The following is a 17,032-nucleotide window of genomic DNA, read 5'->3' as shown; positions in this document are numbered from 1 at the left end:
AAATATAATCTTCGTGTTAGCATTAGTTTCTAGAAGGGAACGGTAGTTCAGGCGGTAGGGTTTGATCTCTGAGCGTCCAGCAGAAAAATTTGGAGGACGCTTAAGCTTCGCCTTCAAGAGTGGAACGCGAAAGCGTTATTGCACCTCGTTCGCACCGCCCACTCATTCGCTCGGTATGCTCTTGAGTCACACAAAGACAGTTTTCATACTCAACACTTCTAAGTGCACTGTACAACTTTTTTCTAATTATTTGTTTAAACAAGTGCTTCTCACAATCTCCATTATCGCACTGTGTTGTGCACACTACAACGTTTCTTGCTCCCGTGTTCCTTTAGCGTTCACACGCACTGAGTATGTCGGTCAGTCAGCACACACATACGCACACACCCAACTGGCATTTTCACTCATCGTAGTGTAAGTCATTTTGGACTCCTTCAAATCGCTCTTCTGGCATGACACACCTGGATGAATGTCGTTCGCTGTCTTCAAGAGCACTGTCATCACGCTATAACCCGCGAGGGTGCACGGGGAAACGTCAGGGGCGTGTGGCGCGCCACGTGTCGGGGCAGCGCCGCACATTGCGAGGAGGGGTTCTTCTGTGTTTGCTGCAAGATGGCCCTGCATGTGCGCAGAGCGCAGAAGAAATGTCGCGGAAACGTACTTCGCTACTCGGGTAACTGCGACTTCTGTAACATGCTCATAATTACCGATATACTCCACAGTATAACGTTCTACGGCATGTTCCTAAGGCAACACCGCATTCACTAGAAGCGTTTTTGTACCGCTTTCAAGCATCGAACTCGTGGCTGAAAGCGGTACAACTCGTGGAAAGCACCGAACTCGTGGCTGGGAGTGGCGCGGGTAGCGTTTCACGATGCTCTCCGCTACAAAGGTTCAATCGGCCTCAGGCCGAGGTACTGCTCAGATTAATGCCTGCAGTAATGATTACCGTGTTGTCCTTCCCCGTTTCCCAACTGGTAAGCTTGTCGTCGATTTTGTTTTCCTGCATGCTGACCTCGCCGGTCGCCCCTATCGTGCCCAAGACTTCAGAGACGCCCTTCAGAACGTGGCGGATTTGGAAGAAATAAGCTCTATCGGACAATCTCAAATGTCGCGCGTCTGGATGGTTACATGTAAATCGGCGCACTCTAAAGCAAAACTCGTCTCATGTGGAGATTTATTGGTTAAGAACCGTCGCTGTATTGTTGTGGATCCAGAACCGAAGGAGATAAAGGCGAAACTTCTTTGGCTGCCTGAACGCTTGGATGACTCCTTTATTTGTGAAGCTCTACAAGCTTATGGCAAAGCCACCTCGATTTCGAGGGAAAACTGTAAAGTGGCCGATATGGAACAGATGAAGACGCTCAGCCGAGATGTGACTTTGACTCTTACCGAAGGGGTTAGCGTTGGTGACGTTCCACATCAGCTAACGGTGTGTGGAGTGCAGAGCCTCGTTTTGATACCTGGCCGACCACCTCTCTGTCTCCGCTGCAACCGTGCAGGACACATTCACCGGCACTGCCGTACGCCGCGTTGCGAAGATTGCCGGCGTTTCGGCCACACAGCAGAGCAGTGTGTGGTTACATACGCGGACAAGCTTCGGCACCGAGTCCGGCCTCCTGACGAAGCATTACGGGAGCACATCATGGACGCGTCTGAGATAATTTATGCGTCTGGTGACCTTCCTGCCGGCGTCGTGGCCGAGTCCTCAAGTGCTACTCCACAGGATACTGAGGAACAAAATACTGCTCATGCGTCCGAGGGTAATGAGAACAACTCAGCGTCTCAGCCCTTGGACGAGATGTCGTGTTAAGCTTCGGACAAGGAGCCAACCGGAGACGATCCACCAATCGTTCCCGAACACCCAGCGAATATCACCGCGGATATTGTGACTTCTGTGGACGTTGCTGTGCAACAACATCCAGACCAGGGCCAAGTTCTTGTGGCTGACGGGCTCGCGGCTGCCGACGAGCCAGTCTTGAAACGCCGTGCATCATTTGCCTCCGAGTCGAGTGAGGGGGACGATCAAGCTGGCAACAAGCATCGTCGTCGCGGACGAGCGTCGAAGCACAAAGGGAAGTGCCGGTGTTCGCGGTCGAGGAGGCCTGGTGGTGGTTCGGAGGCGGCTTCGCCGTCTTCCGAGAGGCAAATGGAATTGTAGGCAAAACTATGTGCTGTCACCATGGCGGTCTCTGAAGAGATAGTGCTTGCAACTCTCAATGTACGAGGTCTTAGGTCTCGCCAGAGACAGATGCAACTTCGCCGACTTTTGCACAGCAGGCGTCTAGATATTGTGGCAGTCCAAGAGACGAAGATATAGAGAGAGGAGGAAACCGAAAGGGCGCTACAGCCCTTTTTGGCAGATTTTAATGTCATTGTTGCGCAAGCTGTGGGCTTGTCGGCAGGTTATTTTCTGTTTCTGCGAAAGACGCTGCCTTGTACTGGCCTAACTTATAATATCGACGCCGAGGGTCGGTTGATATGTTGCGATCTTCTACTCTTTTGGAAGCCATGGCGGATAAATAATGTTTGTGCTTTTAATACTGTGACAAAGCGCATAAGTTTTTTTGAACACATAGCCAGCTTACTTGACTGTGACCGACATCTTGTGCTAATGGGTGACTTCAACTGTGTTTGCAACCCCATAGATCGTTCTAGACCAGACGCACGCAGTGACAGGAGTGGGGAACTTTTCTTCTGTGTTACCGAAGATGAGGGACTGGTTGATACAGGGGCATTCTGCCGTGCTTTTAGATCATTCACCCACATTCAGGGGCATTCTCACGCTCGTCTAGACCGGATCTATGCATCTTGTACATTACTTTCTCGCTGGCTTGTTTGCGAAACTATACCGCTTTCGTTTTCTGATCATAGCATGGTAGTAGCCCGGCTCGGTGGCAATGACCATTCAAAGTTTAGGCCGCAGTGGGAACTTTGGAAGTTAAACTCATCGCTGGTAAATGATCAAGAATTTATCATTCGTGTGCGCTCACAGCTCCAGTCATGTTTTTCCAGAAATCTGCCATTGTTCGCCGCTTGGGAAATTCTCAAGCAGGAAGTACGTGCGATAGCAATTGAACTTGGCTCAAATAAATCTTTCTACAGCAAACATCAGAAGGAGACACTTAACAAAAACTTGTGTAACCTGTATGAGCTAGAATGTGAATCCCTTGGATCATATACGGACGAAATTGCTAGTGTCAAAAGTGAGTTACAAAGGCATGATGCGGAACGATACAGCGGTGCCTTAATTCGATCTTGTGTCAAGCGTGCATTGCACTGCGAACGGCCGACGCGGCAAGCTTTACTTGATGAACGTCATCATGCGACTGCAAAGCTGATTCCGGCAATTATGCGTAATGGCAAATTGGTTACGAGTGCGAATGAGGTTACGTCCGCATCCGTGGATTATTACTCATTGTTGTTTAGTGCCACTCCTCCTGTAAGAAATTCTAACATCTCGCGTTTCACATCCCTGGTGACCCCTTTATCAGAAGATGAGTGTTCTGTAATTAGTAGCTCTTTCACGCAGCAAGAGGTGAAGTGGCAATTGATCAATTACCTCTCTCAAAAACGCCTAGTCCTGATGGCATTTCCTCTGAACTTTACAAAGCTTTTAAAACTGTTCTTGCTCCTATCCTGCTAGATGTCTTCGCGATAAGTTTTGATCTAGAAGCCCTTCCCGAGACTTTTACAAAATGCCACACAGTCCTAATTCCAAAGAGTACTGATGAAGAACAATTACGCTCAGTGGAAGGCTATAGACCAATCACACTGACAAATGTGGATTACAAGATTTTCGCCAAAATTTTATCAAATCGCCTACAGTTCGCAATGTCGGTTCTCATTGGCCCTCACCAGACGTGCGGCTTGAGGGGCCGAGCCATACAAAGTAATGTACATCTTGCGCGGACAGTCCTCGAATCGTGCTCCGGCTCTCATGATCAGGCTGCTTTACTTCAGGTCGACCTCGCAAAAGCATTTGATCGAGTTCGTCATTCTTTCCTGTTTTCTCTTCTGGAACGAGCGAACGTTGGTTCCGTAGTACTGAAGGGGGTGCAACTTTGCTATAGAAATTGTTCGACTCGCCTAATTGTAAATGGCCACCTACCAAAACCCATACCAATCAACTCTTCTGTGAAGCAAGGCTGTCCGATGTCTCCACTGCTTTTTTGCTCCTTACTGGGAACCACTTTGTCAGAGTGTTTTACATATCAGTAGTGTACATGGCTTCCCTCTCCTTGGAAATGAGGTTAAAGTGCTTGCATATGCGGATGATATTGCGTTTTTCTGCACTGACAAACCAAGCATAGAAAACGTTATATCCAGCATAGAAGAATTTGGCGTTGTTTCTGGTGCTCAGATGAATCACTCCAAGAGTTTCGGCCTTTGATTTGGTTCGTGGGGATCAACACCACCCCTATATGCAGGAATTAAATGGTCATGTGTGCCCCCTAGATATCTAGGCGTTCCACTGCATGTATTTAAGTCAAGTTCAAATTACTTAAAAGAGCGCATTCCTGTAGTCCAGCGTTATGCTAATACAGTTGTCCCCTATCGGCTTTCAATATTCGGTCGGGCTCAGGCCTGCAACATGTTTTTGGCGACAAAACTTTATTATGTGCTTCAGGTCCTCCACTGTGCTCCAGCGTTTTCAACGAATATTTGCAACGTTTATTTGGTCATCCAATTTTGAACCGATTCGGCGTGATAACCTATTCAGACCTGTTTGTGCAGGGGGGCACGGCTTAATGCATCTGTATGTAAGGCAGTTAGTTGCCCGTTTCTTCTTTTTTCGTGATTGTCACATCCGATTATTAGAGCATTCCTACAAGTTAATTTCATGAATCTGCTTCCCGACTTAGTGGTTTCTTCAGATTTTACTGATCGCCCGCAGTTACTAGGATTTATGCAGGAAGTTTATGCTTCGGTGAGTTTTTTGACAGTACGATTCTCGAATGAGTACTTATATTCTGTTTCGCGCAAGATACTATACAAGGATTTGGAAGCAATGCTTTTTCCGCCACCACTGTATCGTTCTTTATACTTTGGCTTTAAGGGTCATGATGTGTTAAAAAGGGTGGGCAAAATGCAGATTTCTCCTTGCACGAAAACATTTTTCTTTAAATTACACACCGAAGCTCTACCTGTTAACACATGGCTCCATAGAAAAAATATTTTTGTATCTTCTGTAAACTGCCGTCTGTTTGATGTGCCCGAAACAATGGAGCCCTGTTTCATTCATTGCTAAGACGCAATTCTTTTTTAGAATGTGCTGCAAAGAACTCTAAAGAAAGACTTTGTTCTAAAATCGTACAGTGTGCGGTATCTTGCTGTTACTCAGTCTGATTACGAACCATATGACATGTTTTTCTGTATTGGACTTCATAGCTTGTGGAAGACACGCATGTCGGATCGCAACGCTGAACCTGTTGTTTCGCCTAGACTCCATTTTAGCAGAATGATGCTGCAACTGAAGGACACTTATGATGAAAATGACTTTCAACCTGATTGGTTTCCGCTGGTGACACGGTGCTTATTTTTGCCTGCCTTTTAAAAAGTTGTGTCTTCTGTTGTGCATCTCAGCAATGGCTGAAGGAATTGTCAATAGTCTGTGTACATAACCCTTTCTGTATAATAAATACCATGTCAGAAAAAAAAGAACTCGTGGCTGAGTGGTAGCGTCTCCGTCTCACACTCCGGAGACCCTGGTTCGATCCCCAACCAGCCCCTCTTGGAAGTTGCTTTATATTTATGAAGTACATGCCGGCATTTATCGCTCACGCCAACGCCGCCGACGCCGACGACACCGGCTTTTCTGCGACACGAGGTCCTTAACGCTATCGCGTTAAAAAGCAAGGCAATCCCAGAGTAGATGAGATATGCCACCGCACGTTAGCGTCGTGCAGGGGGGGCACGTAATCATTTCCTCTGTAGTATTCTGATGCCAGCGGGCCATAATACGTGGCGTGGAAGCCACATGGGCAATGAGCTTACTCAAAAAAACTTCTTGACTTCGGGTGAGGTGGATTTTTTGCGTAAACGGTGGATCTGGTGTGGCCACCTGCATGCGATCATGACTGAGGCTACGAAGAATAGTCGGAGTATAGCGCATAAGGGCAAGGGAAGGGGTGTGTTGCCTACCCAAGGTCGAGTAAGGTACCCGTTTTCATGCTGAACGCCGCACGATTTCGGGAGCCTTGTCAGGAGTGCCTTTGCACCGGAACTGGTTCAATACGTATTCTTACTGATTTCTATGAAGGTTACAAGGAAATCGCTACTCCGGGTTCACAAGATGCAACTGCTACGGCCATACAGCGCCTCCCTAAACGCCCCCAACTCGCGACCAGAACTGTCGTTATTCAGTGGACCCCAAGTCACACGGATGATTCAGGGGGCGATGCGGCGGCACATACCGCGGCTGCCTTGGCAGGTGGGATTTCCACATTTATTCCCCGCCCCCATTGCTTCATCCTTAGTGCAGAATGAAAAAAAAAGCTGCAAGCTCATGCACACATGAAAAGTTGTGGGAAAAATTTTAGGCAGCACGCTTCGGCATTCTAAAATTTCTTATGCATTACCCACAGACAATACGACTGTTCTTTAGTTTCACGCGCGAATGCACCAGCGGCATGAGGTAACAGATATGTACGAAGTGCTTCCTCATTTTCATTCGCTAAGGCGCAACAACAGTTTGTTAGATAAAACGCATATCCGAATGTTATGCTCGGGACTGTGGACTTGCATTTCACACACACAAAAAAAATCAACGCCTAATTCTCAAACACAGTCACTCCACACGGAACAGGGACGAGCGTGAAGAACGTGCAGGGCCATAAAAATGCAATATTTTTTGACAGAACACCAATACATTGATCATTTTTATACTTTTCAATGATGTGTAATTCACAAAAGCAATTACCCGTGGGAAACAGTGAACTTCAAACTATGGTGAATAAAAAGCTCACTGAATTTCTGACCTCCCGCGTGCAAGACAGTTTTTGCTTGAAAGCCACAAAAACACTCTTCAGAAACAGAAACCCACTCTGCACGCTTCCTATCTCTTGACTTTACCCCTACCATGCTTCGCACCATAACACTCTGCGTTGTCCTCAACTTAAAGAGAACCCTCTTCGTTAGCCTCCGCGTTTCAGCCCCACAGGTGAGCAAAAGAATGATGCAACTGTTGTTTACTTTCTTCTTGGACGATACTGGTAAGCTGAAAGTCATAATCTGCGAGGTCTCACCAAATGCACTCTATCTCAATCTTATTCTTCTTGTTATTTCCCTTTCATTGTCCGGATCTGCGGTTACTACCTCTCCGAAATAGACAAATTCGCCTACTGCTTTCAGTACTTAGCTACCTAATGTAAACTGCTGTTCCTTCCCGAGGCTGTTGAATATTACCTTAGTCTTCTGCATATTGATTTTCAAGCCAACCTTTCTACTTTTCCTGTCTAGGTCATCAATCATTCCTTGCAGTTCATCCCCTGAGTTAACATAACAAGAAAATGTCATCAGTAAATCGCAGATTGCTGAGGCATTCTCCATCTACTCTTAATCCTAACTGCTCCCATTCTAACGCTCTGAATACTTCCTCTAAGCAAGCTGGTAATGATACTGGTAATGATACGAATCTTGTTACTGTCTTTGTACAGAACAGTTTGCTGAGCAGCCTTTGTATATACATATATATTGTTACGGCGCGCGCCGAGGAGCGCTGCGCCAGAAACAAAAGAGGCGCTGGACGAGCGCGAGACGAGCGCGCGGCGCCAGCGTGAGGGTTAGAGAACAAAAGAAGAGCGCCGGGGCAAGTGGTGTTTGCCTGGTGCCGTCCGTTCTTCTGTGTCTATCTCTAGGCGGGTACAGCGTCCCACAACATTTTGGTGGCAGCGGTGGGATCATGCCGCTCACCCGCTCCCAAAGTCAATGACCCGACGGGCCAGACGACAGGACTCTGCCACCAGGCGATGACGCCGACGACGCAGCGGCTGGCGCAGCTACACCTAGACGCTCGGAGGGGCTCGGTCCTTCGCAGCAGCTAGATGGCGGTATTGAGCGCCTCCTGGATATAGTTACTCAGCGGATGAACGCATGGGAGGCCCGTCTGACTGCCCAGGCTGTGGAGATGGAAGCTCTCCAGCGCGACTTCCGTCGCCTTGTACCAGCCGAGCCGAACACAGGTCATGAGTCTTTAGGCGTCACCGCCACCGCTGCCTCCAGCCCTGCCATCGCTGTGTCTGCTGTGGTAGCCGCCAGTAACGTGCCCGGCGCGGGTACATCATTGGACGTAGTGGAATTACCCACGTTTGACAGCACTATCTCGTGGAATGCTTACCGCATCCAACTGGAAGGTATTGCGACAGCGAGAGGCTGGGACGAGCAAATGAAGGCATGGATGCTCGTCTCCAAACTGAGAGGCCGCGCAACTGAGCTGCTGCAGAACGTGCCGCCCGACCAGCTGGGCTCTTACACCGTCCTGGTGGGCCTCCTGTCCGACCACTACGGTGCTTCAGGTCAACCCTCTGCGCAGTACCACCGCCTGCGAGACCGGCGTCAAGAGCCCAGGGAGACATACCAGGACCACGCCGCCGCTATTGAGCGCCTGGTTCTGCAGTCGCTGCGGGGGGCCCCTCAGAACGTCGTGGCCCTGGTCGGCACCGAGGCGTTTGTCGACGCCATCCGACTCCCTGAGGTGCAGTGCTTGGTCCGTTTTGGGCGTCCTGTGTCCGTCCTCGCCGCCATGGCGCTCGCCATCGAGGCGGAATTGACTTTGTTACCCACACGGAGGTCGCCACCGTCTGCCGCGCGCACCGTCTCGGTGAAGACTCTTCGACTGCCAGTCCCTACAGTGGCCTCTAACCGACTCGGGCGTAACGGCACCCGCATGACCTGCTGCCGCTGTGGCCTGAGGGGGCACTACGCGAGGGACTGTGCTAGCCTTCCGACAAGGCAAAACGATTTGGCGGAACTGATGGGGCACCGTTCCGCCGAGTCCGTCCCCACACTCCTTCATTCTCCTTGTCCCCTCGTTTCGTCGGCTTTGATAACAACTTAAGCTCCCTACGTACTCGTCGACGTCGCTCTGCTTGACCGGCACGTGGAGGCCTTGGTCGACACTGGAGCGGCTGCTAATGTGCTGGACAAACCGTTTATTGTTAACGAGCCCCACCGGCTTCTTCCAGGCGCCAAAACCCGGCTCTTAGCTTTTAACGACGCCCCGGTGGAGCGCGTCGGACGTGTCATCGTCAATCTGACAGCGCTCGGAAAGACCCTCTCCACCGAGTTTGTTGTAGCAGACAGCCCTATTTGGCCAGTGGTCCTCGGGTGCGGGTGGTGCCAGCAAGCCGGAGTCGTCCTTAATTTTACCACAACAGAACCACGGGCGAGCCGAAGTCTGCGTGGGCCGGGTTGACTTAGCCGGATTTCCAGTCTCGGTGTCACTCTGTAGCAGTCCCTGGTGTCGGCGACCAAGCGTGCTTCAGAATCTGTGCGTTACATCTCAACGAAGTGGCCACGTCGAGTCAAGCCGATCGACGTCACTACTGTGACAGTAGTATCCGCCGTGACTCTGCCACCGGGTGAAGCAATGTGGGTGTATGCCAAGCTTGACAGTCTGATCACAGCGGACGTGCCTTTCGAACCCATCCAGTGTTCAGCTCCAGCCCGTGAGATCACCTCCCGTCGAAGCCTTCTGCCTGTGCTCAAAGGAGAGGCCCACGTATTTATGCTTAACATCAGCCGCGTACCTCTCTTGCTGACTCCTGGTACTCAATTGGGTACAGCCTCAATCATGAACTCCGGATCACCGGTTGCGTCACTGCAACCTGAAGCACCGCCTCAGCACCCTCCAGCGCCGGCGGTCCTACCATGGGAAACATTTAACTTTGGCCCCGCCCTCACCGACGCGGAGCTTGCCTCTCTCAAGGCCTTGCTGCTCGAACATTGCTGTTGCTTTGCTCTAAGCGCTGGTGAACTCGGTTGCACTTCCGGGGCCCAACACCGGATCAACACCGAAAACCGCGGGCCCATTCATCACCAACCTCACCGTGTAGCGCCAGCCGAACGGAGAGTCATCAAGCAGCACGTATGCGACATGCTTAACCAGGGAATAATTGCCCCGTCTTGTAGCCCTTGTTCCTCCCCTGTAGTCCTTGTGCGCAAGAAGGATGGAACACTCCGCTTCTGCGTTGATTATCGCAAGTTAAATGCTATCACTCACCTCGACGTGTACCCTCTTCCCCGCCTCGACGATGCACTTGATCGCCTGAAGGGGGCCCGTTATTTTTCCACCCTAGAAATGATCTCGGGCTTCTGGCAGGTGCCTGTTCACCGATGATGCGGAAAAGACGGCTTTTGTGATTCCCGACGGCCTTTACCAGTTCAACCGTATGCCCTTCGGTCTCTCGAATGCGCCAGCTACCTTTTAGCGCCTCATGGACCGCGTCTTAGGCAATATGAAGTGGACTATGGCGTTAGTCTACCTGGACGACATAATTGTCTACGCGGCTGCGTTTGAAGAACACGAAACGCGATTCAAACTCGTCCTCGAAGCCCTTACCTCTGCTGGGCTTCGCTTAAAACCAAAGAAGCGTTTCTTCGGTTTTGAAGAGGTGACGTACTTGTGTCACGTTGTGAGCCGAAATGGCATCCTTCCCGACCCTGAAAAACTAAAAGCGCTTAACACTTACGAAGCTACCACCACCGCCAAGGAGCTCAAAAGTTTCCTTGGATTTGCTTCGTATTTCCGTCGTTTCATTCCGGACTTTGCCAAGCGGAACGCTCCGTTGACCGCCCTGCTGAAGCAGAATGCAGCGTGGAGTTGGACGCCGGTCCAACAGCTCGCGTTCCTTGACGTCAAGCACGCCCTCCTCAAGCCTCCCACATTGGCCCACTACGACGAATCGGCCCCCATCGTCCGCCACACGGATGCCTGCCAAGATGGGCTCGGCGCTGTCCTTCTGCAGGAAGACGAATCTGGTGACCACAAAGTTCTAGCTTATACCAGCCATCAGCTTTCCGATGTAGAGCGCCGCCGCCACTCTTCGGAACTCGAGTGCCTCGCCGTTGTCTGGGCCGTCTAGAAGTTCCGTCCCTACCTGTACGGCCGTCATTTTACCATAGTCACGGACAATAGCACTCTCACTTGGCTGCAGTCTGCCAAACACTTAAATGCCAAGATTGCACGCTGGTACATGCAACTTCAAGAGTACGCTTTCACCATAGTGCATCGGCGCGGTTCTTCCCGTCAAGATCCCGATTTCCTTTCTCGCCACCCTTGTCCCGTGACGATTTTGACGTTTTTCAGGACTGCATAACGCAAGATTCCGACATTGCGGCCTTAGTCCAATCCTTTGGCACCGCCGCCGGCGCAGGTCTTTGTAAACTGCGCCGGGTCTATCGAATTAAAGATAATCACGTGTGTCATGTGAGGCGGCTCCGTGGTCGACCACCCGGGTGGTTGCCAGTGGTGCCAGCAACCCTGCGGTCGCAAGTCTTGCGCGGCCTACACGACGCTCTCACAGCTGGTCACCTTAGTCGCGGCAAGACCTACGCACGAGAGTCGGAGCGCTTTTGGTGGCCTAATATGTCCAGAGACGTCAGGGAACACGTTCCGTTCTGCCAGACGTGCCAATACCGGAAATCGTTCACACGGATAACCAAGCCACCCCCGCAGGCTTTTTCGCATGCCGAGTTCAGCTTTCGAACTGGTTGGATTTGGGACCATTCCCGAAGACGCCCGCCGGAAACAGGTATATTCTGGTTGCAATCGACTACTTTTCCAAGTGGGTCGAAGCACTGCCCGTTCCAGACACCTCTTTCGCTCATGCCGTTTTGTTTGTGGAACAGCATCTCTTTCTTCGGCATGGTGTGCCCTGAAGCCTCATCACGGACTGTGGGAGCTACTTTATGTCCCATGATTTTAAGCGAATCCTCCGCTCCTTCGGCATTGCGTATTCCACTACATCCGTCAATCATCCCCAGTGCAATGGCCTCGTGGAGCGTGTTAACCGCACGCTCACGGATATACTCGCCTCCTACGTGGCTCCGTCCCACAGAAACTGGGATCGTTTTGTTTCTGCGGCAGCCTTTGCACTCAGCACTGCAAGGCCAGAAACGCATGTCACGCCGTTCTCAGTCGTCTATGGCAGAACACCCTCCATCTCTCTCGACGCGCAGTTGGGCCTTCCCCATCAGACTGCGTCACCAACTGACTCCGCCCAACGACTTCGTTACGCCCGCCTCGACGCTCAGCGCAACCTTCTCACGGCTCATGCACGTGTGCAAGTGGCCAATGCGGCAGCACCACCAATTTCCTCCTTCCGGTCCGGTGACTTGGTCCTCGTTCGCCGCACCATCACGCGACTGGCCGTGTCACGAAGCTCATGCCCGATACCGCGGCCCTTACCGTGTCGTTGAACGGCTCGGCCCGGTGACATACCGCCTAATACCTCCCCGAGCATCGACCATGTGGTGTGCACCACGTTTTCCCGGAGCATGTGTAAAACATAAAGCGATAGGGCAACGGCGCAGCATTGACTCCGACTTAAGATACCGGGTCATCACCACTACTGTCATCGACTGCTGCCTCATTGCCTTCCCCACGAAATGCCGCCCCCTAAGTGAAGCACCTGCAGCAGCTCACCGACACTTTCTCCTCCCCCCCTTCGGTGGAAAGATGTTACGGTGCGAGCCGAGGAGCGCTGCGACAGAAAAAGAAGAGGCGCGGGAAGAGCGCGAGATGAGCGCGCGGTGCCAGCGCGAGGTTTAGAGAACAAAATAAGTGCGCCAGGGCAGGGGGTGTTTACCTGGTGTCCTCCGTTCTTATGTGTTTATCTCTAGGCGGGCACAGTGTCCCACAACAATATATATATATATACCGGGTGTCCCAACTAACTTGAACCAAGGGGTACAAAATAATACATTTGAGGTAGGTCAGTGAAACCAATTGCATTTAACTGCCAGCCTCCTCGCGCACTGCAGGCGATTTTTTGTTTTGCAATTACATAATTAGCTAATTATGTTAATTTATCTAATTTTTTAAATATCGACTTTAGGCCAAACATGTGATTTGGAAACTTGTAGAGCACCATCAAAACCCCCATTCCATTAATTGCGATAAAGAAAGTCTCACGTGCATCTTTTTTTCTGGGCTCAAAAGAAAGCCCGCGAAATACAAATAATACCACGTGACTAGTGCATTTGTGCGCCGCGATTGTGGTGCTCTCAGTCGTGGTTTGAGCGAACGAAATTAGCTGCGGCCGTGTCTCTTTTGCCCCGTTAAAGCGGCAGGCCGATATGCCTGCGATGGCTTTTTCGCCCGCGTCCGACAGCCGGCCCACGTGATGGTGCAAGTAGCACCAAGAGCGGCGAGCCGACACCACCGGGATTCTAACAAACTCTCCTTCTCTCCCATCCGCGAACTTTACGGCAAACGGATGAGCGATAAGGTATCAGCCACTGAATCTGCGCATACAGGCTTGGGTAAAGGGGCGAGATGACATCTGACTCGACTAAAATTAGCGCTGAACCTTCATTTGCCGGTTCTTTATCGTCATCCGCCTGTCGTGATGTAGGCTGCTGCGGTGCACAGGCCTGGCCAAGATCGCCGTGACGACGGGCGAGCTCGAGCTCGCTCCAACCATCGCCAACATTTCTGCCTGCCGCTGCAACGGGACCATCGGGTCACGGCCGCAGCTGATTTCGTTCGCTCAAACCACGTCTGAGAGCACCACGATCGCTGCGCTCAAATGCGCTAGTCACGTGGTATTATTTGTATTTCGCGGGCTTTCTTTTGAGCCCGGAAAAAAAGATTCACGTGAGACTTTCTTTATCGCAATTAATGGAATGGGGGTTTCTGAAGGTGCTCTACAACTTTACAATTCACATTTTTGGTCTAAGGTGAATATTTATTAAATTAGAAAAATTAACATAATTAGCCAATTAACTAATTGCAAAACAAAAAATTGCCTGTAGTGCGCAAGCAGGCTGGTAGTTGTATGCGACTGGTTTCACTGAACTACCTCAAATATATTATTTTGTAACCCTTGGTTCAAGTTAGCTGGGACACCCGGTATATATATATACATATTGTAAGGGTGTGTTTATTCAGTTGACGCAGATGGATCCAGCTGCTCGGGATGAACTCGCAGCGGGGCGTAAGGCGTAGCGATTCACACAGACGACCAACTTCTTTGTCCTCGAGCGCACCAGCACGCGATGCATCAGTGCCTATGAAGACGACGACTACCACACAACATAGCAGAAAAGGAGCCACCCTGGCGACTTATGGAGCCGAACGAACCAATGGATCGTAGTATGGCTTGATTCCGGTTCACACGAACTGTTTCGCGTCCACAATGACGCAAGTCCACAGAGGTCGTAACAGGCTCAACTACGTAGTTGACAGGAGATGTTTGTTGGAGGACTCGGTATGTACCGTGATATCGAGCGAGAAGCTTCTTTGAAAGGCCGGTGGTTGTGGCAGGGACCCAGATCCACACCAGGCGGTTAGGTGCATATGTAGAAGGCTCGCCGTTGTCGCGGTGGTGTTTTTGTTGCCACTGGTTTTCCGTTGTAAGCGAACGGGCGAGCTTACGGCATTCATCTGCGTACTAGGCGGCGTCCGAGAGTGGCGTCGATTCAGAGACAGGGCGGTAGGGAAAGAGCGCGTCCGTTGTACAGGTTGGTTCGTGCCCGTAAAGAAAAAAGAAGGGGGAGAATCCAGTGGTGGTCTGTATCACTGTATTGTACGCGTAGGTTGCGAAGGGAAGAACCTGGTCCCAGTTGGAATGAGCGTCGTTGACATGCATGGTCAGCTTGTCACTCAGAGTACGATTGAAGAGCTCGGTCAGGCCATTCGTCTGAGGGTGATAAGAAATTGCGGTGCGGTGAATGATGCGGCAATATTTCAGTAGGGCCTCAAGAGCTTCGCACAAGAAAACGCGTCCGCGGTCATTGAGCAGTTCCTTCGGAGTCCTGTGGCGAAGAATCAAATTGTTGAGAAGGAACGAAGCAACGTCTTTTGCGGAGGCAGAGGGTAACGGTGATGTTTCAGTGTAGCGTGTAATATGGTCTACTGCCACGATAATTTATCGGTTTCCAGCAGGAGTATGAGGAAGAGGGCCATAGAGATCTGTGCCAACACGGTCAAACGGACGAGCAGGGCAGGGTAACGGCTGCAACGAAACAGGGGACTTCTGAGGAGTCTTTCAGCGTTGACAAGATTCGCAAGCGCGCACGAAATGCCGTAAAAAGCGGTACATTCCACGCCAGTAAAAACGCAGACGCAGGTGCGTGTTGGTTTTCAATACGCCACCGTGAGCACATTGTGGGTCACCATGGTAGGCAGCACAAATGTCGGCACGGAAATGACGCGGGATGATTAGAAGCCACTTCCGTCCATCAAGCAAATAATTGCGGCGATAGAGAAGACCGCCAAGAATGGAGAAGTGGGGGCTTGGCGGACGAGCGCTTTGGATGAATGACCGGGAGTAGGGCTTGAGAGAAAATCCAAAAGTGCATTGATCCAGGGGTCATTTTGCTGCTCGGTAGCCATGTCGATAGTGGCAAGAGTCGACAAATCGTAGGCACAGGCATGGTCAGACGAAGTCTCTCTAGGCAATGGCGAGCGGGAAAGAGCATCCGCGTCCGTATGCTTCAGGCCTGATCAATAAATGACATGAATGTCAAACTCCTGGAGATGGAGAGCCCAGTGAGCAAGGCGACCGGATGGGTCTTTCAGAGAAGCAAGCAAGCAAAAAGCGCGGTGATCAGTCACAACGTAAAACGGTCGGTCATACACATAGGGACGAAATTTTCAGATGGCCCAAATAATGGCCAAACATTCCATTTCTGTGACTAAATAATTAGATTCTCCTTTCGTCAACGTTCGGCTGGTGTATGCCACAAAATACTCGCTGTAACCAGGCTTACCTTGGGTAAGGACGGCACCAAGCCCAGTACCGCTGGCATCAGTGTGGATCTCCGTAGGCGCAGTCGGATCAAAGTGGTATAGAATGGGAGACGAAACCAAAAGGCGGCGTAAAGTGTCGAAGGCTTTATCGCAGGCTGAAGTCCAGGCGGAAAGGTAGGAGCTGCCGGCAAGGAGCTGGATCAGAGGAGCGATGATAGAGGCGAAGTTCAAGGTGAAGCGTCGAATGTAGGAGCCGAGGCCGATAAAACTTCGGAGCTGCTTCAGGGAGGTTGGCTTCGGAAACTCTGCAACTGCGCGAAGTTTGGTGGGGTCGGGAAGAATGCCATCCTTATAGACTACGTGGCCTAAAATGGTGAGTTTTCGAGCCGCAAAGTGGCACTTCTTCAACTTCAACTGAAGCCCAGCATCGGCGAGACATGTGAAGACATGCTTTAGCGGAGAAGGTGAGCAGTAAAACGGGTGGAAAAAATTATGATGTCATCCAGGTAACAAAGACAAGTCTGCCACTTAAATCCACGAAGAACAGTGTCCATCAGGCGCTCGAAAGTAGCTGGGGCATTGCAGAGGCCAAAGGGCATGACGTTGAACTCGTATAAGCCGTCCGGTGTTATAAAGGCAGTTTTCGAGCTGTCATCATCAGCCATCGCTACCTGCCAGTAGCCAGAGCGCAAATCCAAGGAGGAGAAATACTCGGCTTTCTGTAAACAGTCCAAGGCGTCGTCGATTTGCGGCAGAGGATAGAGATCTTTGCGCTTGATTTTGTTAAGCCTACGTTAATTGATCCAAAACCGGATGGAACCATCTTGCTTGGTGACCGAAACAACCGGAGAAGCCCATGGACTGTTAGATGGCTGTATGAGGCCCCGGCGAAGCATGTCATCCACGTTGTCAGCAATGACGTGGCGCTCAGAAGCCCACACGCGATAAGGACGCTGTCGTAAAGGTGCGTTTGAACCAGTGTCGATTCTGTGCGTAAAAACAGACGTGCGACCCAGAGCAGTGTGAGGAAGGCCGAAGGCAGAAGTGAAGTTCTGTAAAAGAGCAGCGAGTTGATAGCGTTGTGCGGGTGGAAGATCTGCGTCAATAGCTTGTTGA

General features: G+C 50.9%; 1 protein-coding gene and 1 pseudogene across 1 annotated transcript; both read left to right on the top strand.

The window, feature by feature from the left end:
- The first annotated feature begins 874 nt into the window (after positions 1 to 874).
- On the top strand, positions 875 to 1,813 carry LOC146193239 (uncharacterized). Its single transcript, XM_084600507.1, has one exon. It carries the CDS (start codon positions 875 to 877, stop codon positions 1,811 to 1,813), a length of 939 nt encoding a protein of 312 aa, XP_084456633.1.
- An 898-nt stretch (positions 1,814 to 2,711) lies between these two features.
- LOC146193238 (uncharacterized) lies at positions 2,712 to 5,592 on the top strand (annotated as a pseudogene).
- Positions 5,593 to 17,032: the final 11,440 nt, after the last annotated feature.

This window comes from Amblyomma maculatum, chromosome 4 (genome assembly GCF_055883805.1).
Source record: "Amblyomma maculatum isolate TAMU_Amacu chromosome 4, ASM5588380v1, whole genome shotgun sequence".
NCBI lineage: Eukaryota > Metazoa > Arthropoda > Arachnida > Ixodida > Ixodidae > Amblyomma > Amblyomma maculatum.
This window is presented reverse-complemented; position numbering and strand designations above follow the sequence as displayed.

What these genes read in the sequence shown, in the direction of transcription:
- LOC146193239 (XM_084600507.1), top strand. Translation starts at nt 875, where the DNA reads ATGCTCTCCGCTACAAAGGTTCAATCGGCCTCAGGCCGAGGTACTGCT.